Genomic DNA, 23,114 nt, shown 5'->3' on the forward strand with positions numbered 1-23,114 from the left:
GTAATTTTTTGCAACCACAGATCCCATTGAGCTAGAAGGGGGATTGTTCCCTCCAGGGGGGGTTATTAGTTGAGCAAGAGGGGGGATTGTTTCCTCGGGGGGTGGGGGGTTATTAGTTGAGGAAGAGGGGGGATTGTTCCCTCCAGGGGGGGTTATTAGTTGAGCAACAGGGGGGATTGTTCCCTCCAGGGGGGGTTATTAGTTGAGCAAGAGGGGGAATTGATCCCTGGGGGGGGGTTATTAGTTGAGCAAGAGGGGGGATTGTTCCCTCCAGGGGGGGTTATTAGTTGAGCAAGAGGGGGGATTGTTCCCTCCAGGGGGGGTTATTAGTTGAGCAAGAGGGGAGGGTTCTGTGTGAGAATAGGGTTTGGTTGGGTTGCATTTTCTGATACAGATAGGTTAAAGTCAATGGCTAGGTTGCACTTTCTGATAGCTATACGTATAAATAAGTGCAACCGGTTGCAAAATCTGATAAAGTTGCAAAAAATTTCACCACACCGGTGTATACAGCGCAAAGAACAGCTGCCCATTGTAAAATGTCATTTTGTCATTCATTTATATAAGTAGTTCAGCAGCTCCTGTTATACTCCTGCTGCCTGTTTTACTCTGGGAGAAATGTACATCGTATGCATATGTGTTTACATGTATTTTACAAGTTTTCATGATAGGCGTCCATTAAAAGTACGTGCTGAAGTGCTGATAACAACCTACATAGGAAGGATCATTAGTGCAGATGGATAATTTACCATTAGGGAGTAGAAAATAGAACCTGTTAGGAGCACACATTTCAAACTGATATCATCACACACCACCATAAGTTTGCTATCAATGTAGACACTGAGACAACAAGTCTAGCTCTACATACATGTCCTGACATGACAACGTTTTTAAAATAAATCAGTTAAAATCACTCATATATCTTATATTATTGAACATGAATCCATTTTAAAACATTTAAACACCACTGGTTTTCTAGGCATTACTGAGTCAAGGTGACAATGGTTAGAGGTAGCCAAAGTATTTCACGGCTTTCTACCTCTGCACACTGCAATGGGAAAAATTATCAGCCCATATGCACATATGGTATTTGGTATTCTAACAGCCTTCAGTTGGCTGGGTCATGCAGTTATTACTTTAGTTACGCAGACCATGCTTTTGAGAATATCAGTGTGTACTCTGCCTAGAAGCAGAAAGTAGTTAAAAGTAATTCTCAGAGTAGAAAATGCTGTACATGCCTCTAAGGAATCTCCCTTTGGTCTCTGGTCATTCTCTTCTCCTTTGACTGCAGTGGGAAATGTCCTCTAGGCTGCTGTCTCCATGGAAATCCCACCCTTTCCAAGAGGCTGCAGTATGAGATGGTAATAGGGACAGGTTTCATTGATAAGGCAGTTACCCTGATTTTTTTTTCCCCCTCTGTTGCCTTTGACTGATTACTGTTTTTCTTTGTCTAGATCTGAAAGCTTTTGAAAGAAGACTTACAGAATATGTTTCGTGTTTACAGCCTGCAACTGGTCGCTGGAGAAGTAAGCTACTTTAAGGGTTTTTTTTTTTTTTAAACAAAAAAGTAGTTTATTGAAAACGTCAAGACAAGGCAAAGACATATTTTACAGTATACATTAGAGATCAGTGAACTTTCCAATGAATTAAGTTAATTGTACAGAAATTAAATACATAGCAGCATGGTGGCATAGTGTTCAGCGCTCTTGCCTTGCAGCGCTGGGTCCCTGGTTCGAATACCAGCCAGGTCAACATCTGCAAGGGGTTTGTATGTTCTCCCTGTGTCTGCGTGGGTTTCCTCTGAGCACTACGGTTTCCTCCCACACCCCAAAAACATGCAGATAAGTTAATTGGCTTCCCACTAAATTGGCCCTAGACTACAATACAAACACTACACAATATAGGCATATGACTATGGTAGGGACTATATTGTGAGCTCCTTCGAGGTACAGTTAGTGACAAGACTATATATATTCTGTACAGCGCTGCGGAAGATATCGGCACTATATAAATACTAAATAATAATAATAGTATTCCAGAACAATGTGTTAGGTTCAGGTTATATGGAAGTAATCAGTGTCTATAGTAGATATTATGAACATATAAGGGTAAGCATCAGTGTCATATTTATAGTTCAGTTTACATCTAGTACTTAATAAAATTAAAATAAACTGTAGGGTAACTCAGTGGATGGGGTACATGTCAATTAAATACTAACAAGAAATTAAGTTATACTGTAACATACCATATTTTAATTGGAGAATACAAAAATCTAACCTAAAGAGTTAAAATATATGCAAGATGGTCATCCTGTGCACAGACGGTGCCATCACACTAAAAAACACATTCAACCGCATACACACAAGCATTTGACCAACAGAGCAATTCCTTTTTGGTGATGAGTGTGACGATTGAGTGAACAGCTGTAACTTAAGATGTGATACATACAGTTCAGCAATTAGCATGGAACATGGACAGGAGCTTGACAAGCTTAGGAACAGGCACATATAAGCCAGCAGCAAGCATGGAGATCAGTAAGCATCTGCATGGCAGATGGCAAAAAGTTCAACAACTGGTATGGAGCATGAGTGGTAACTTGTGAGACTTGAAAGCAAGCACATGTAAGCCAGGTAAAAACAGAATGCACCAACCTGCTCAAGCTGCAAAGCATATGCAGTCACTAGAAACAAACCTTTAGTGTGCAATCAGGCATACCATCCTGTAGTGTCAGGCTGCTCCTTCAAGATATTGCTTACAAATTGGCAAGGGAGTAGCTTGAAGGCATAGTCCAGCAAGGTGATTCCTTGTGTAGCAGTATTGTCAGCCACCGCTGACTTGTAAGTGAACTCTGTATGCAATGTCCAGACAGCATCTCCCGTTTCCATCCAAACAACTTCACACAATGTCAGGTGAGCTTCAGTTGTGTCCAAGAGGGAAATCAGCGTGGATTAGGTGTGGACTCATTGTGCATGCTGTGGCGGTGACGATAGGTGGTAGACAGCACGGCGGGTGTGCAAGGATGCTGCCAATCTTGCATATTAGGAAACCATGCTGGGAATACCCGACATGTTTCGCCAGAAGTGGCTTCCTCAAGGGGGCCTGGTCACACACTCCAAACATCCAGCATCATTCTTTAATCACTCCAGACCGATCACTTATAAAATTAGTTTGCCTATTTGCTCATTAAACTGTAACATCTCATAGACCACTTTAGCCCGCGGGATGTTTTCACCTTATGGACGAGCAATTTTCACATTTCAGTGTCCCATTCATTCGCCAATAACTTTATCACTACTTATCACACCTAAATAATCTCTATCTTGTTTGTTGTTTTTTTTCACCACAAATTAGCTTTTTGGAGGTCATATTCTTATTTTAGTAATTTTTTATTCTCTAATAACTACAAAAAATATACTATTTCTCCATTTCTGTCCACTAGTTTTAAAATAAACAAGGCTACCGTAGTAAAACAAACACATTTTATTTGTCAATTCATACTGCTTATCCCAACATTTAAATTATGTCCCTAGTGCAATGTATGGGATAAAAAAAAAATATATTGTAATGATCTGCAGGCGACTTCCAGTCAGCGCAAACCATGTGCGCTGAAGCAGAAGGAAATCGCCGCAGTCACAGAAGCAAAGCACCCAGTATAAATTTGTAGAGGCAAATTCCAACCAGCAGATGGAGCTGTGGAGCACAGAGGAACAAGTCCTCTGTACCGCCACAGATGCCAGATTGAAATTGCACGATTGAGCAACACTGAGCAATATAAAGTAACAACTCAGAAGCAAGCAAAAACAGGGACAGACAATATGAATGTCTACCAATCTAGTCACGACCCCGCGACGGTAGACATATCACATCATAGCAAGCCAGAGTGAGAAAGCTAATCGCTAGAAAGGCGATTGCTATCAGCAACACAAGACTGAGCAAAGACAGAGCATGAATTGAGTAAGGAAGACACAGCAAATAACCACAATCTGAACGCCAAGGAAAATAACAAAAGAACTAGCTAAACGCGGTCCCCGCACGATATGCGCAATAGACAAGCGCGTTACCTGTACGGCCACCGCACGTTAAGCGCAACAGTGGCAAAACATACCAACCCTGACTAACAAATGAACACAGAAAATGACGACAGACAAATAACGCGAACGCTTGCTAATCGGTTGCCTCACCCCAGACAACAGCAAGCGTTCATGCTAGACAAGACAGACTGAAGGAGTAACCAGTAGCAACCGCAGCTAAGTTTATACTCCAAGAGTCAGACAAGGGAGATCAAACGCCTCTACCGCTAGGGCAAATGTGATCTAGGAGCGAGACCAAACGATTCACTGTCAACCACCGCAGGTGACCGTACAATCGCAAGGACAGGACAAGACAGAACAGGAATAAACAGTACAAATACTGTACAATGCAAAGTGCACTCCCCAACAATAACTACACTAGAATATTCGCTACAAGATACAAAAAGGCTGAGGCTCCAAGGTACGTTTCCCTAATCAGAAACTATGTCGAGCAAGGAATTCTGGGAGGAAGTGACATTTATACTAGACCTTCAAAGGAAGCAGACAAGCAGATCTGCAAGATAAGTGGATGCAAATCAGTCAGCCTTGCAAACTGACAGAAAGGCCTCTTTTCCCTGGACTGCACTATGCAAGTTGCATAGGAAACAACACAGTCCAAGGAATCAAGGCCAGCAGAGCAGATTCTGACATATATATTTGAAAATAAGTGTATTTTTCTGTATTGTGATATTTGTTTTCTCATTGTACCCCCCAACATTAAATGCAAGCCATTATTTGCAGAAATAACAATAATATACAATCATGGCATGCATATTTAAAAAGCTGAATCCCTAAGATAATAATTTGGTTCCTCTCTACGTCCTCCAGGACAGCCCCTCCTGAGATTGTGTTAGTCCCCCCCCCCCCCTCCCAAATCGGAAACACCCAAGAGAAATTAGAATAATAAGACCAGTATAAATCCCACCTCCACACAATCTCCTCCAGTTTTTTCTTTGTTTCCCAGACTTCACCTTGGAAGCAGCTAGGGACATTGTTCCTGGCAGTAGGGGAGCCTGTGGGAACCTGCTGTATATAGTTTTTTTTTTTTTTTTTTTTTTTTAACTTTTCATTTTTGCAGAGTGCAATTTAGGCTGTTCACTGTTGTGTAGCTTAGAATAGGAGTTGGCAGGCAGTAGTTACCTGTGGTCCTATTTTGAACGAATGGGAGTTTGGGATTCCCTCTCTTCATTGCTCTCTCCGGTGGAATGGCGGCGGTTATCCAGAGACGCTGGGTCCTCTTCCACAATGATGTAGGCGTCCCGGATGTGACACGGCACCTTCCACCTGATTGGACGCCTACACGCTTCGTTTCTTACTCATGACTGCTGCGTCATGCATACTGAGCGTGCCGTAGACCCGGAAAGCGATGGCCACGCTACACGCAAATGCCGCATCTCTGTGGGGACATGGTGCAGACAAGTGGGTCCAGCACAGAGGAGATGCCTGCAGCTGGTGAACCTGAGCAGCCAGTTGCACAGCCAGTGGTAAGCGATATGATTGCCTTACTTTTCAAAACGACATTTTGTCGGTATAATACTGCTAAGCTCTTGTTTGGCCTATATTGTGGTTTGTCTTACAAAGACCGGCCAGAGCACTGGCTGAACTAACAAATGTAAATGTGGTTGTAAGTTGTCTGAGGGGATCTTCGAAGACTTTATGCAGATTGTTGCAGCAAGTCTACTCTCATACTCCCAGGCCTGAAAGCACTACAATAGCTTTTTAGACCTGATGGGATCTATGAAGCAGGAGTTGGCTAATACCTTTTCAGATTTAGGGCAGACTTACCTCCTTGTCCAGTGCAGGCTGCACCATTTGTCCAGCCGATCCCTCAGGCTCAAGCCTTTTTACCACTGGTTCCTGTGACACAACCTATTGTCACTACTTAGGCTCAGGTACCCCAGACCAGTAACTCTGTGGATGTGGGCCCTTGGCGTTTTTGCCTACCCTTCCTGTTGTATGTTCAGATCAGGATATAATTCACTAGAATTTAGACATCCCAGCTCCTTTATTGGTGGAGGAGGTGTCTGATGAATCTGAAGAAGGGAAAGTGGTAGATTCAGACTCTTCTCTAACTAAATCTTCTATTAAAATGTCTAAATATTTGTTTAGTGGCCTGGCTAGCTCATTCAGTAGAGCATCACACAAGGTCATGGTTTCTTGCCCCACGTTGGACTCCACTAATGTCATATCTGAGTTTTCTTAAGGCTGCCTATGACTCAGAACAGAGTGAGGAGCCTAGACTGTCTTCTATTCCTCAGGATGATAGGAATATCAGTGTTCTCCCCAGGGCCATTTACCAGGGCGGGCCGCCCGGCTTATCTCCTCTGAGCGCCCGGCTGATCTCCTCTGAGCGCCGGGGTGAAATTATCCCGTTCTGTGTGGCTCTTTAGTGAGCAGCGGTGGCTGTTCCATTGCAGCCAGCTGCTGTCACTCAGGGACGCTGCCTCCGCCCTCCTCAGCTCCCGGCAGTTGTATGGAGGGGCGGGGAATGCAGGTGACGTCACACGCAGCTTAGCTGAGCAGGAGATCGGAGAGGAAGCGCGGCTCAGTTCTCTGTGGAATGTTTAGCCAGACGCTCTCCTCCTCTCGCTGTATTCATCCTGCTGCCAGCCGCTGTGTGTGTTTCACTGGCTTCTGCTAATGGAGGAGGAGGGTATCTAACTCAGACCCTCCAGCCAGCTAGAACTTCAAGATGCTTAACCCTTTCACCCCCTGATTATCCTGTCCTGTCACCTGGTCTCTGATTCTTGCCAGACTAGACTGGTCTGGGGGGGGGGGAGAGTGAGACGCTGTACTGACAGCCACAGACTCGTACAGGGCAAAGGCAGGCAGACACAAAGTGATTAGTGAGGCACCCTGGCCCCTTGACAGACACATAGCCAGCAATATCCCTTGTAACTGAGCGTCATTAGAACCAGCAGCCAGGTTTGAAAATGAAACTACTAAGATTTGTTCCCATGTTTCCTATATACATGGGTGGTGTAAGAGGGGATATCTGGTGCCATAGCATGATATTGATATGCTGCCTGCTTATCCATATGCTATGGCCCAGAAATCCTCTTTCCTATACTGGGACCACCCATGTATATAGGAAAAGCTGCTAGTTTCATTGTCAAATCAGCAGAAGGGTAGTTAGAACTTTAAAGACACTTTACCTGTTAAAAGAAAATGGCCAGCTACTTACCTGGGGCTTCTTCCAGCCTCCTAAATTGTTCTAATGCCTTGCAGTCATTCGCGCTGCTGCTTTGTACCTCTGTGATTCCCCTTTGAATGCTGCATGCATGGCCGCAACGTGTCATTCGCCTCCTCCATCACATTCCCGTGACCAGCAGCGTTCTGCACTTCGGGGTAACGAAAATTCGCTACTGTGCATAGGCAAAGTGCTCCTGGCCACGGCAGCATGATTGCGTTGGTGCAAGGCTAAGGAACAGAGCAGTGTGGAATGGCGATGAGGGCAGCAGGAGGACTTTAAGGGGCTAGAAGCCCCAGGTAAATATCTAGCCTAATTTTTCTTCAATTAAGTATCCCTTTAAGAGATTCCAGTACGGAACCTAGCCTGTCAATTTTATGGGGGGGTGGGGGGGGGGGTGGCGGCGCATTGGCGATAACCCACCTAGTGGCAATCAGCATGACCATCCCCACCCGGCTGATTTTTCATGCCATCCGGCTGGAAAAAAATTCTGGGGAGAACACTGAATATGTATATGTATATGTGTATACATAGTTGGAAGATCATAGAATCAGAGTATTTCCGGTCCATAGAGCTATCAACAGTATTGTAACGTCTGAATGAAAAGAACCAGAGAGGTAACTTTTTGTTCCTAGATCTTTTAAATGAAGGTTTCCGTTTAAAATTGAGGAACATGGATCTTTGTTTAAGCATCCAAGACTTGTTGCACCTCTCTCTCAATATTCAAAGGATTTCAGGTCTATCTTGTGAAGATATGGGAGCTTTTAAGGATCCCATGGATAAAGGCAGAGAGTGGAGTAGCTAAGGAGCTGTGAGCCCTGATGCAAGTTTTATGTTGGTGCCCCCCAAGCACTCTATACATAACAATTAATACGGTGCGCCAAAACCTGCCAATGGCAACTACAGCGTCAGGTGCAACTGGGGAGCAGTTCATGATTACCACTTTTCAAAGTATCTATAGAAGTGATTATGAGCACAGGACCAATAAAGAGCTAATACTGTGGTTGGAGGGCCGTTTGGGGCCCCTCTGTCCCAAGGGCCCCGATGTGGTCGCAACCTCTGCACTCCCTATTTCTATGTCCCTCCTGAGACTCAATCTCCTTTTTTTCTTTTTAACCAGCAATTTCATCTATCTGTATAGTACGCAAGCTGGATAAGTGGGTTAGAGATTAGAGTCATCTTGGCTAAGATTTGGAGAGTCTCCCTGTAATTATCAGGTCTGTTGCTTCTTAGCTGATGCAGTAACGGAGGCTCTCAGGGCAGGCGCTAAGGCAGCGGCATTAAAGCGGATCCGAGATGGAAAACTAACTATAACAAGTAACTTGTCTATATATCTTATCTAAAGTTTAGATGGTTTACATAGAAAATCTAGCTGCAAACAGTTTTAATAGAATATGATTATTTATTCCTGTGATACAATGACAGCAGCCATGTTGTTTGTAAACATTACACAGAGGCAGGCTTATATGTATCTTGAGCCATCAGCCTAATCCCCTCTGCCTCTGAAATCAATGGCTAGTAACACCCCCTCCCCCCCCCCTCCTCCTGCCCAGACTGAGCTCCCACGAGCCCTTGCTACTGCCAAGGCTCTCTGAAAACCTGTGGGCATGGCTTTTTTAATTTATAGGAAATTAGAGTATTAAAACAAAAACAAAAAGTATTTGGCTTGAGGAATGTCCTATAAACAATAGGAAAGGAACACAATTATGCAATGTGTAAAAGTTCACCTCGGATCCACTTTAATTGACTCGTAGAGCAATTTGGGTGATGTGACATCCAAGTAAAAGCCTTGTCTTATGTAGTTTCAAGGGTAACTCTTATTTGGGAAAGATCTAGATTCAGTTCTGGAGAGATCTTCAAATAAAGCTACGAATTTCCTGGGTAAAAGGAAGAACCTGAGAGGCAGCCTTTTCAGAGCAAGTAGCCTTTTTTAGTCGGGCTCAATCTAATAAAGGACAAAAAACAAAATAGAAGATGGGCCTATAATGCGGTAGAGGCAGGCTCTTCTGGTTTAACAAACTGCAACCTGCTGCGACTAAACACATCAAATGACTCTCTGATACCAGTAGGGGGACAGCTTTCTTTATTTCCTTCTTTTTTGGTAACATATTACGCAAAGCCAGTTTATGTTGAATTTAATTCCTTAGGGGTACAGGATAGAATTCTTATCCACTCCTCCCCCTCGTTTTGTAGTTACTTCGGTACACATGGAGCTGATCAGAGCAGAAGCTCTATTAGTTCTATGACTTCCCTTCTCCAGAAAAATGTTTTGTCCTGTTCCAAGTTAGGAGCAGGGCAAGGGTTTTTTACTTCAGAGTATTTCTAATCCAGAAGCAGTCAGGGAAGTTTTGTATGATTATGAATTTCAAGCCCCTGAACCCTTACATTTTGGAGAGATTCAGAATGAAAAGCATAGCCTTTGTACTCAATCTGACAAGTCCAGGCGCATTTTTGGAAACGATAGATCTGAAGGATGCCTACCTCCATGTTACCATCCATACGTCGTGAGTGAGGCGTCTTCTTGCCAGAATCAAAAGTCAGGGAATTGGTTTCAGAGATCCAGGGGATCAGATTAATTCCTCTGGTATTTCTTTGGAAGGTGGTGTCTTTGCTGTGTCTGATGCCCTCTGCCTTCCCGGTGCTGGAGTGGGCCCAGACCCATTCTCGAGAGCTTCAGGCCTGATTTCTGACCATCTGGAACTGGAACCTTCATTTTTTGAACAGACAAGTGAATCTACCAGATCAGATAGCCTGGCCACCGAGCTCAGGGCAGGTGGGATCTGGAGATGTCCCAAAGTTCTTTGAATTTCAGGGAATTTTATGGCAATTTACCTAGGGTTGCCAGGTCAGAAGTCCTTGTGTTTCGGACAATTTCGTCTCCGTTTGTTATGTCAGGAAACTTGGAGGAACCAGAGTCGGGAACTCCTGGATCTGACATTACAAATCATGACCAGGTCGGTGAGGAATCTAGAGTCCATCCTGGTTGTCCACATCCAGGGGATTCCCAACAGACGAGCAGATTCCCTAAGCAGAAATCTAAATTGATGATTCAGAATGGGAACTAAATCAGTCTTTCAGGAGATTACGTCCATATGGGCCCCTTGGTGGGTTCCGGTTATTGATCTAGTTGCCACTCCAGAAGATGCAAAAGTGGAAGATTTCTGTTTCCTGGATCCTTCGTGATCATCAAGCCAGTAAGATGCCCTGTCAATCCCATGGCTGAGGGGGCTGGTTTATGCATTTTCTAATTTAAACAAATCCCCAGAATTCTGATAAAGATTCAGACAGAGACGTGGAAGTGATTTTCATAGTCCCTTGGTGGCCAAGTAGAGCATGGTTCTCACTTCTTCAGTCTCTAGCGATCAGGGGCCCATAGCATATGGGCCTGCTGGTCATCAAGAGCATCCGAATTTTCAGTTTCTAAAGTTGTCCGCTAGGAGTCTGAGGAACAGATGTTGAAAGATAAAGGATTCTGATTCAGGGATTAAAACTTTACTAGCCTGGAGAAAGTCTTCCACTAGAAGAAAGTATAACCGGGTTTGGTGCCTTTTTCTGCCTGGAAACAAAAGAATGTTTCCCGTTCAAATAATATTGTTTCAATCCTGGATTTTCTGCAACACAGAGTGCAGTGGGGATTAACAGTTAGCACTTTAAGAGCTCAAGTGTCAGCACTGTCAGTATTTCTATGCGAGTGTTTATCAGGTAATGTACATGTAAAGAATTTCTTGAAATCAGTGAAACGATCTCAAGCGGTATCCCAAAAGTTAATTCCACCCTGGGATTTGACTTTAGTATTGGATTTCCTCATGTCAGACAAATTGAACCATGGTATACAGTATCCCTATAATACCTTACGCTTAAGGTGGCCTTCCTCATAGCCGTTACATTGGCCCGCAGAGTAGGTGATATTCAAGCATTATCACTTATCAAGCATTACAGAGTTGAACTCTTCTCTAGGCAAGGCCAGATCTTTAGTCGTAATAATATCGCATATCTCTCAGTTTATGGCTAGTTGCGCATCTAGTAGGCCATGTACTCTAAAGTGTGCAAGTGGATTTGTACAGGCCATTTTTTTTCCACAAAGTATGTTAGCGCCAGAATAGTCCTAAAAGCAGAAAAAGGTCACAAATGTCACCATTATGGATTTAAAATGTATAATTGATCAATGTGACAGTGATCATTGAGGGACACTGATTGGGCCAATTACTGCAGTCACAGAGGTCAAGGGGTCACATGACTCCTTTGACCAATCACTGCTATGGGGGGGGGATTTTTTCCATGGGAGGTGGTGGATCATCTTAAGTCATTTTTTGTTACATTTAATGTAATACATTTTGATTCTGATTTAAAGGACACCTGAAGTGAGAGGAATATGAAGGCTGCCATATTTATTTCCTTTTAAACTATGGAAATTGTCTGGCTGTCCTACTCATCTTCTGCCTTTAATACTTTTAGCCATAGACTATGTTTCTTCTGTTCATTACTTCATTCTGTGCAGTCCTGGAAACGACTTGAAGCTTTTTTAGGGCTGTTTTTCCTTAGGAATTGCATGTCGTGATCATGCTGCAATTGCCATTCCTAGTGCACCTACCTTACATGCTTACGGTGTGATCTGACAGGCGTTATTCTATGCTTGCTGTTAAACTCAATTACAAATGCATAAAAATGCAGCAGGATTGATGTTTGTTATGGAGCTGTATTCACGTTGCAATAACATTAGACTAATTCTCGTACCCATCGCTGTTCCTGTGCAATGGATGAAGTACTCCTCCTCATACATGATGAGGGGTACCATTGACGCTACTACTTATGCCTAGTTAACCATTTACTATTTAGGTGTTTGGGGAATGTTTGTTTTGTATTCACTGGTGATTTGTGGGTTTGACGGATATTTCTTTTCTCAATCAGCTGCTGGTATTATTTATCTTTATTGGTGCAACATGGTTACCTTCTGTGGTGATATATTGGGGTGCTTATGATGTAAGGATAACAGGAACATATTCTTTCATTTTTCTGCCTGTGTTCCATGGAGGGAGCTGTTTCCTTTGATTGCTTGGGGCAAGGAAGTGGGTATTGTCTTGACCATATGAAGTGCTTTGAGTTTCTGCTAATGGGATTATCTGCCTGGCTTTTTGAACTCAGGAGACGGCCCATTGTCTCAATACACAAAGCAAGCCTAGTCAGGAAAAGTCTAACACATGTCAACTTGTGGTGAAGAAACGCAAACATACCCTGTAAATTACATCTATTGGAAGGGGGTTGGAAATCTCTGCAGACTTTAAAAACGGAGACAGGAAAAAGCCTTAATCAAGTTTTCACCTGGAGTTGAAAAGCCTCACTTAACAATCTCTTGATGTATAGACATTGTAACCTGGGGAAATTGGGCTAAGGAAGTCTTTTGTTGGGTGTGGGTACTATAGTGGATGTTGGATCTCTGGAAAAGGAATTGCTTTGAAATCTGTAAGTGTCAACAGGATATTTGTTGTTCTCAAGATTATGACAAGCGTTCGGTGATGTCACAAACGGGGAAAGTGCATTAGTTCCTGGGGCTGGACATTAAATGCCCCAGGGGACACTTCGGACTATTTAAGCTGGCCCAGGACAGCCACCGGTATCTTCTCTCAGAGGTAGCGAATAGCTAGGGATGATCGCGACTCCTGGTCGAAACGGCGTCCTCCCGACAACCAACTTTCTAACCTAAGCTGGTAACGTTCTTTTTTCCCCCGTTTATTTTTACGCAAATATCCGTGTGTGTTATCTTTGTAACTCTCTTAATTTTGTAACATTTTTACTTTGTCTTTTTGTAATCTTTTGTATATATTAAGTTCTGCATTGTTCTATGTTTTTATGGAATATTGAATCATTATTTAATAAGCTTGACTTCTGCCGTACTTAACTAACACTCATAGTCTAGAGGAGACTGCAGTGTAGCTGTGTATAAGTCCGTGCCTAGTTGTATGTTTGAGCAACACTACCATATGAAGTTGTAATTGCATTGTGTGTGTGGGGGCGTTTGTCATACGTTGGCCTAAAGCGTGCAGCTGACCCAACGTACGATACGCCAGTGCGAGTAGCTAACAGTATCGTTCGGAACGACTGTTAGTGGTTTTTCTGCACGACAGTGTAACTTGCATTACAAGTCAGTGTCTGATTGTGCTGTGTTACTGTACAACTGTACTGTGTGGGTGCGTGGCGTTCCCGTATTCGGCCTAAGCGCAAAGCTGACCCAAATACGAAAACGCAGATTGCGTGTTTAGTCCTCGACAGCTGAGGGGACGTGTCTAGCAACGGTGGCAGTGGGAAGTGTTTGAGGGGTTCCAGCCTTGTTTGTAGCTTAAATAAGGCTGTTCCCCGCTTAATCTGATCAAACCCGCAGTCGGGAACCGTATACGCAGGCATGCCGCGGGCCGGTTCCTGACACCTTCCATTACAGGTTGTAGAAATAATTATTGAGACGTGGTTTCCCATTAAAGAACTAACTGATATGTCTAACTTTGTTTCTTTTCTTTATTCTAGTGATCCTTATAATGATTTCTGTATGTACTGCAACTGGTGCATGGAATTGGTTAATAGATCCTGAAACGCAAAAGGTATTACTTTGTTGTAATAAATGCCTAATGAAAAACTTGTGCAAAGATTTGGTAAAACTTGAGTGGACTCCTTTTTTGTATGCTTATCTGTGAAAAAATTGTTGTCACCCCAGCATAATGGCAAATTATGAAGATATCAACATGTTTCATGCCATTGTTGCAGTAGCAAGAAAAAGTATGTGAACCCTTTGGACTTCTATGGATTTCTGCACAAATTTGTCATAAAATATGATCTGATCTTTATCTAAGTCACAACAATAGACTATCACAGTCTGCTTAAACTAATACCACACAAATAAATGTCTCCATGGTTTTTTTTTTTAACACACTATGTAAATATTCACATTGCAGGTGGAAAAAGTATGTGAACACTTAAGCTAGGTCTACACGGAGCGATCCGGCGGCTCGATTAGCCGCCGGATCAACTGTTCCGCATTCCCCCCGCGTCTGATTCGATACCCCCTCGTCCCCGCCGGCGCCGCTTATCTTCCGCTTGTTTCCCAGCTATTGTCCGCTCGTGGGGAACGAGCGGGGAATCGGCCGCGGCGAGATTGGACCTGTCGGACACATCGTGCCGTGTAGACCCAGCTTCAGACTAATGACATCTCCAAGAGCTAATTGGAGTGAGGTGTCAGCCAGCTGTAGTCCAATCAATGAGATGAGATTGGAGGTGTTGGTTACAGCTGCCCTGCCCTATTGCCTGATGTCCCCGCTTCAGGGGACAGCCAAGTGACAGGGCTGTCCCCAGTACAGCGCTGCAAAATATCGCAGCGCTGTACAATAAAAACGGTGGTTTCTTTTTTTTACAGTCGGCCAGCAATGATCGTCGCTGGCAGACTGTTTACGGAGCTCCGCTCCGTCACTCAAGCGGGGATGTGCGATCCCCGCTAATCTCCTTCTCTAGGACTTGACTCCAATCGGCATTAGGCGGTCCTGGGGAGCCACCTTCCCGACGCCTATCAGCGTTAGGCGATTGGGAAGGAGTTAAAAATACACAACCATTGTTGAACAACGGCCATCTGTAACTGCCGGTTACTGTTTGTTTTTTTTTCTTTAAAAGATAGTTACACAGTCTGTTAGAACGATCGTTCATTTGTCATTTTTAAAGGGATTCTCTGGTACCTGTAAAAAAGCTAAAACTGACACTTACCTGGTGCTTCTATCGGCCCCCTGCAGCTGTGATGTCCCGCGCTGTCCTCCTCCGATGCCACGTTCCCCGGCGCCAGTAACCTGCTAATTATTCATCTAACTAGACGAATAGAACTGCGGCTGCATTATCGTGAGCTTACTGCACAGGCGCAGTACGAAGTTTTCTTGTACTGCACCTGCGCAGTAAGCTCCTGATTATGCGCGCGGGAGCGAGCACACGCGCCGCCGCAATTCTATTCGTCTAGTTAGACGAATAATTAGCAGGTTACCAGCGGTGGGGAACGGAGCATCGGAGGAGGACGGCACAGGACATTACAGCTGCCGGGGGCCGATAGAAGCCCTGCGGAAGGGCTACGCCCGAAACATGTCGTGTCCTCTGCATACTCTGTAACTGTATGGTTCTAATACAGATTACTTGAAGAAGCTACCTGTGTGCTGTCTCCTTTTTGTTCATAGTGCAAGTGGTTGCAGGAACGGTGTACCTGCGAGAGTTCATCACCGGCTTCCAGGCCTGGAGAAGTATAGGCCTTTAAAGGTGTGTGGAAAGTGTGATTGTTACGCAGGCCGGGACATTACAGCTGCAGGGGGCCGATAGAAGCCCCATGTAAGTGTCAGTTTTAGCTTCTTTTTTTTTTTTTTACAGGTACCAGAGAACCCCTTTAACAGTTTAAATCTTGCTGTGAGGATAGACCTTTAAAGTAAACCTGAGATGCAAAGTATATACAAAAAAATGTATATACATACCGGGGGCTTCCTCGATCCCTGTTCAGGCCCTTCGGTCCCTCCGCCTCCTGGATTCTTCACAATTTGGCCATTCGGAGGAGGGGGGGGGGGGGGGGGAACTATCGTGCTCCTCTTGCCAGGAGCATTCTGCACCTGCGCAGTACTACTGTACAGGCATTGACTGCCCAAATTACTGGGCCAAATTGCAAAGAATAGAGGAGGATGGCGAGGGACTGATGAGCTTGAGCGATGAGCCTGTGAGGTTCAAAAATGAACCTCTATGATTGAACCCAGGTTCAGTAATGATGAAATTGATATAACGGTGCTAGTGCAATGCATAAGTGCTATAGTGAATTTATAATCAAAAACGGGTAAATCCATGTGCAAAACAAAGTATCAAACAATACAATTATATAGTATCTCAGTGTGGGCAAACCAAACCTAAATTATGCCAAGGGAGCAACCTGTGAAGTGTATAACGTGCATAAGGAAGGAGGATACAGTACTTAGCCCAGGAGGATAGCCAGATACAGCCCCCATTAGTTCCAGAGTCATTCTGCCTTCTCAAGAGAGTAGGAGCGGCCATTGTTTACAACGGTTATTGAATGATACTGTTTGGGTTGTAGCTAAAGTATATTTTTGAATTTTATACAGTAGATACTTTGCATTGCATTATTTGTAACTTTATATTGCATTCATTTTGTTGGATTTTTGTTTAACAGGTATCCTTCTTTACATCGCTATGGAATCACCCCTTCTTTACAATTAGCTGCATAACTCTAATAGCACTCTTTTTTGCTGGAATACACAAGAGAGTTGTGGCACCATCAATGTATCCTTTTACTGTTTTTTCTGCAGTTTTTTTTTTTTTTTTTTTTTATATTCATTATTTGTTTAAAATATTTTTCATGGTACATTGCTCCTAGAAATCACATAAAGGAATCTGATATTCCATGGCTAGATCTCAAGTACAGAGACATATTGATGGCACAATGGTTGATCTGTTACCGGTATATACTCCCAGCCAAGATGCTCTTCATGGAGTTTGCATGGGATCCCTTTGAGTGCTCTGGTTCATTTCAGAGACATTAATTTTTTTCACAACCCCTTACCCTATACTGAAGAAAATGGGATAGTACATTTTCAGGGACTGTAGATTTTCATGCTTCCTCCATGTACTTAAGGAAATTAGCTCTTTGTGGCCAATCACAGCAGCTATAGTTCCTCTTTGCACACTGCACAATAAACTCTTCCCTATTCTGTTATAAAAGCCACATGTATCTCTCATTTCCCTACCCACTGCTTTTTTGTTTAACCATTTTATGGAAGTTATGGATAAGGTAAATTATTTTTTTACAGGTAGTGCTGGCCACAAATAGTTAAACTCTCAGTAGAAAGGAAGTGGGTGAGGTGTTCCTTGTGCTTAAAGGATACCAGATGTGAATAAAGGTAGAGAAACTGGGGGAGCATGCATATACTATCACCTGTCCTGATGCCCCCCCCATTCTGCTCTATCCCTCCATCATCCCTGCTCTGCGCATGCACTGCACACGTCCTACAGACGCTCCAGTGGCCGTGAGCACTCTGTGCATGATGTAGCGACGTCATGCGCAGAGCGCTCACGGGCGAGGGCCATAGGACACGTGCAGCCGGCCAGTGCCTGTGCAGTAAAGCCTGACTCCAGCGACCCGGGAAAAGGGTCCCGGGTGGCTTTTAGGTATGAAGGGGGCTAGAGAGGAGAACGGCCAGAGCGGTGGGCATCAGGACAGGTGATAGTATATGCCTGCTCCCCCTCGTTTCTCTATCCTTATTCGCATATGCTATCCTTTAAAGAAAAGACCAGCTGCTATCTCCTCCCAGACTACTTTGCGGTGGGTGATGGGATGGGGTTGTAATTTGCAGGGCTATGAAGTCGATGAGTTGGAGCAATTTTGGGTACCTGGAGTAGGAGTCTGCTGTTTCATTTAGGGCCTGTTTCCACCACACGCAGATTGGATGCAGAAAAACTGACTCCAATGAATGCCTATGAGAAAATCTACATTAGAAAAATGCGTTTAGTGGAAATAGGCCCATAGGCATTCATTAGAGTCAGTTTTTCTGCATCCATTCTGCATTGAATCTGCGCGTAGTGGAAATAGGCCCATACCGAGGAGTCTGATTCGAATGATTTTTGTACCAAATCCACAGCACTGGTATGTATTAGACTAAGGAGTCGGAGTCGGTGGTTGCATAAATGGTGGAGTTGGATGATTTTTGTACCGACTCCACAGCCCTGGTAATTTGTACAGCTGTCCCTCTTCAGCCAGCCAGGTATTTTTAATACATTTATTAAAAAATGCTGGTGCGCAATGTACAAATTTTATTTCAAAATCAATTTAATTTACATATAAAATGAGAGGCTGAGCAGGGCTTTACAATTTACAATTCCTTTTTTCTTGTGGAACATTAATTAGGCACTGTAGTGACATATAGTAGAGTGTAGTAAATTATTCAGGATGCCCACTCTGAATCGTCCTGGTTTCAGCTTCAGAAACACTTCCTATATCTATATATTGGTATGTGACCCCGCATACCTATTGATGCTTAGCCTAGTCAAACTCAAATGCAAAGTGGGCTGAAATTGTACACTGGGAGCTAGTCGGGGGCCAAACTCAATATCTATTGGCTGCCTTCCTTCCTTATAAAGTTCCCAGGTGTCTAATGGTCCTACCCTATACAGTTCTCTGGTGTGTAGTGGTCCTTTCTCCCCTATACAGTTCCCCGGTGTCTAGAGGTCCTCACCCTCCCCTATACAGTTCCCTGTTGTTTAGTGCTTTCCCCCTACCTCCCTCATATGGCTTCTCTGGTGTTCTAGGACTTCATCTCCACTGTTGCTTCCCTGGAGGTCTAGAGTGGGCCAAACATAATGCAAAGTGGGGAAACTACTTGAGGGCCAAATTTAATGGCTCTGAGGGCCAGATTTTGACACGTATGGCCTAGACTCTTTAGCTATGGGAAAAATGTTATTGATTATGTTATTTCCGATACAGTTCCTGTTTATTGTGATTGTGCTCAAGCCCACAATCTTTTTAGTTAGGTAGATGCTTTGTGTCACTGACACGTATCTGGATAGTAAACTAATACACCCCACCTTAGGGATACTTATAATTTGTGTGCACCATTTATAAACCTGTGCAAATTTGAAGAAGCTTAATGTTACAGATTACTGTACCTTAAATTACATGACTTTTTGGTGCGCACCAGATTATTTTTTTCAGTTTACATGTGTGTGTATATATATATATATTTGTTTCATTTTTCTGTATAGGCCTAAATAGAATGTGCTGTGTAAACCGTACTCTCAAACAGTTGCTGAGATAAGTTATTAGACAAGAGCATGTTGCAAACACACATTGGAAAGCTTCAGGCCATCGTCTATGCGTATTTTATTTTGTGCAAGATTCTGATAAAGCCCATCAAAATTGAAGTTTCATAAATAGCCCACTGCTCCTCTCTGCCCACAGCTGTTAGTGGGGTATTCCCATTCCCTCTCTCGGGTGTCATTCGCCATGTTTAGTATTCTATGAAACCTAGGACCTCCAGAAATAGGTGGTGGCAGCAGAGTAATATTGGGTAAGGATGGTCGGTAAGATGCAAATAATTCCAAGTTGATGCAGGATTATGCACATTTTTTATGCAAATTTATGCAACACAAAAAATGATTAATCTAATCCTGCTAAGGTGAAAATCCATGTTAACCACTTCAGTATCAGCCGGCTCTGGCCCCTTCAGGACCAGAGACTGCTGCTACCAAAAACGGGGCTTACCGACGTCACGCTGCAAGGACCCATTGCTCTTGCCGTTAACCTGTCACTGAAGCCCACTCGCTCTGATTGGCTCATAGTGATCACATGGTCAGGAGCTAATTAAATCTGCTCCTAATCGGCACACGGAGTTCTGCTGTCATAGTGATGGCAGGGTGAGTGGGCTGCAGCGACGGGAGAGGTTCGGTAACGGCAGATCCGTGCTGCGTGCTAATTTAAATCTACGTCCCGGCAGAGATAACAGGTCCAACACAGGGCGCAGTTTTCAATTAGCATGATCTGGAAGCTGCTAAGCTGCATAAATGCATATACAAGATTTTAATAGTACTGAATTTCCTTGACCATCCCTAATATTGCACAATATGTGCACACAGGGGCTAATACAACCAAAAATAGGTAAAAGTAACCCGATCCTAGTTTGAGATACTGGGAAACGCCTAAAGGAAGGAGGCTGCAAACTGTGGCAGGGACAATGCAGGGCAGTGCTGATATAGTCAGGATTAGCCTTGCTGTTTTTCATTTGTTTGTTTGTTTTTTAGGTTTAGTGCTGTGTTGATGCTTAGAACATGTACATACTTAGAACATACTGGTTAAATGATTACAGTGTACTACATTTAATAAATATTTTATGTTTAGCTTTTGCTTTAACTATGTTCTTCAGAATAGCTGCAAGATGTCGAAATGTATTGGCAGAATACAACATGTCGTGCGATGATGTGAGTACCATGTGATATTCTTGCATGTTTTGTTAAGAGCATATCATTTTTGTATTTCCAAAAACTGTACTGTTCACAGAAATGGTACAGTTTGCTTTCCAAGTGGCCAACCTGAAATCCAAAACTCTGTTGTTGCCCAACCATGCAGCAATAGAGTGTCCAGGACTCACATCTGGCGCATGTGAAGTCTAAGACCTGTAATATAAATTTAAAGTGAGGCCAAACACCTCTACTCATACGTTGGCTAACGGACTCCGAATTTTAGACCCTTAGGAAGAAGATCACACGGACACCAGCTACATGTTTGCAAACCAGATCTTCTTAGTTTAATAATGAAAGACTTCAAGTTTTTATAGCATTATGTCATTAAGTTAATAATTACAATATGGCGTGATTGGTTCCTATTTCTGACTTTCATACCTGTCAGCTAATAATTTTGCTAAACACTGCAGAAACATACATATCTATCTGACATGTCCTAAGTCCTTTATTATCTGGTTTCAGTCAGCTGATTTATTAAGATAGAGAGAGGAAATTAAACTTTGAAATCATTAGACTCCCCTTATCTAGTTTCTATTGCTCTGAGCTGCTGCTAGAGAGAAACAGATTTCTGTCTATTTTCCTATTATAACAGAAACTTAAGAGAACCTGTCTCGTTATACAAGGAGGATTCTACAGTTAGGTATATCTATATTAATGTAAACCTCACATTTCCCCCCTTTTGGCCATATGATGGCCACATAAATTAATAAATCAATTATAACAACAATTAACAAACAAGAATTTTACAGAAGTAATTCAAAGCTTTCTAACATAAACTTCTGACTACACTACAGCTAAACGCAGTCACCGCACGATAAGCGCAACAGTGACAAGCGCGTTCAAGGCACGGTCACCGCACGTTAAGCGCAACAGTGACAAGCGTACCAACCCTGATAGCCAATTGGCCTTCAGGCACGGGATCTAATAGTTAGACCGACGATGTCGCGCAATTTTCATACTCCTGGGTAGATATTTCATCATAGGAGCTTCTTCGTTGAACTAAGTAGATGTGAGCTTCAGATGTGCGAGTGCACCTGCTAATGAAACACATAATGAATCTATAGCAAAGGTAAAACATCAGAACTGTGAGCAGGAATATCACCAGATAGGCAACTATTTGTTTAAAGAACCCTCCAATTGAACCAAATAAATTCCCTATATTTGTACCTTTAAAAGGATTCCATCCCTCATTGCCTATTTCCCTAGCGGTGTTTTGCAACTCTTTTACTTTTTGTAAGTGGTTGAGGACAATGTCGCCACTGTCGTCAATCCACGTACAGCAATCATCCTGGACCACCATGCACACCCCCCCTGGGCCGCTAATATATATATAATCTAAGTCCAATTTTTCTTGTAGTGCCAACTTGCGTACTTGGGCTATTTCAACTGTGTTAGCAGTGACCGCTGCAATGGTCTCATTAAACATATTGTCAATTAGTCCAGAGTAGTTATTTAATCTTATCATCATTTGCATCCCCCAACCTGTCCATGTAGGGAAAAGGCCCATGCATAGTCATTGGCGGTAAACAGACTCCTTTTATATAGATTGTGATGGGGCAATAAATATTTCTTTGCAGTTATAGCTTTTTCTTCTACAACAGCTACTCCTGGAGCTAAGGTAGCTACAGTGCATTGACCATAGCTACCTCTTGGCAGCCAGGCATAAGCCCATCGCCCACAAACAAAGTAATAGGGTGGTTGCAATGAGATTATACCTCGTGAAAACATCTCTTTTGACACATTAACATGTGCTCCTGCTCCTATCATAGCAAGCTCTATTCCTAATAAGTTTGCACACTCTGGGATCCGGATAGCATCTAATACAGTGAAATTACATAAAGTTTTATTAATACCTTGATCTGAGGGAAAATTCATATAACCAGTGTTACCCCCTAGGAGCATAAGTAAGGCTATTCCTAGGGACCATGCATCAGTACCTATATCACTTATGCTTACATTTTTCCAGAGCATAGTAAAGTTATATGTGGCGTTATTGCAATATGATTTGGGCAGTCTACCTAGGGATACTAGAGGTGTCTCAGGGATTTTTTCTATATCCATGCATATTGTGGGCTTTGAATTAGGCATTGGTTTTAACACAGGGGTTCTCCAGACAGCTCTGGCTCTATCTGCAGTATGGTTTTGTCCTAAAATGTCCTCTTTACTTAATGCTTCATTTGTTATGGGGATGGCTATTAGTGGCAACCCCTTTGAATCCTTTGGCCTCATACCACATACCCAACATTTTGTTTTATTCTCAGCTAATGCCACTCTCCTTTGCAGCATCATATACAGGTTTGGTTCTTCCCAGAACAAGTCTTGAACCTGAAATACATTGACAAAATACACAAATAACACAATGTGTAAGCCTATCAGTTTAACCATTGTTGTCTTTGGTCACTTTCTTACAATGACTGACGTGAGTCCAGTTAATGAATTCCTCAAGTTTTACTGAAGTAGCTGTCACAAGGAGAAATAATTTTTATGAGTCTCAGCTAAATGGTTCTGTATGGTAATGACATATTCTGCTAAATTGGAATGAAATGATTGCAACTGCTGAGGTAAATTTATTCTGTTCTAGGTACCTGTCAAACAAGATTTCATATGGACTTAACCTAAGTCTGTGTTTCATTGGGGTAGTTCTTACGCTATACAGGATGATAGGTAAACATTCTGTCCACAGCTTACGTGTATCTTCACACATTTTCCTTCCCTTGTTTTAATTGCACAATTTAGTCTTTCTGCTTTCCCACTACTATTGTGAATGATAAGGAGTATAGAAAGCCTGTGTGATACCCATAGCCTGCATTATTTCCTGTACCACCTGTCCTGTG

General features: G+C 43.0%; 1 protein-coding gene across 2 annotated transcripts in view; it reads left to right on the plus strand.

The window, feature by feature from the left end:
• The window catches only part of CNEP1R1 (CTD nuclear envelope phosphatase 1 regulatory subunit 1), a 33,403-nt gene that overhangs the window by 350 nt on the left and 9,939 nt on the right, over nt 1-23,114 (plus strand). The window contains exons 2-6 of one of the 2 annotated variants that reach the window (XM_068261583.1): nt 1,452-1,523; nt 13,774-13,847; nt 16,442-16,551; nt 20,184-20,238; nt 22,862-22,944. In XM_068261583.1, the coding sequence (XP_068117684.1) occupies nt 1,452-1,523; nt 13,774-13,847; nt 16,442-16,551; nt 20,184-20,238; nt 22,862-22,894 (344 nt within the window). In that variant the 3' untranslated portion in view covers nt 22,895-22,944. Of the gene's footprint in view, nt 1-1,451; nt 1,524-13,773; nt 13,848-16,441; nt 16,552-20,183; nt 20,239-22,861; nt 22,945-23,114 lie in introns of those variants that run through there. The other variant, XM_068261582.1, reaches the window with a different exon arrangement.

This window comes from Hyperolius riggenbachi, chromosome 11, assembly GCF_040937935.1.
Source record: "Hyperolius riggenbachi isolate aHypRig1 chromosome 11, aHypRig1.pri, whole genome shotgun sequence".
In the NCBI taxonomy this organism is placed as follows: domain Eukaryota; kingdom Metazoa; phylum Chordata; class Amphibia; order Anura; family Hyperoliidae; genus Hyperolius; species Hyperolius riggenbachi.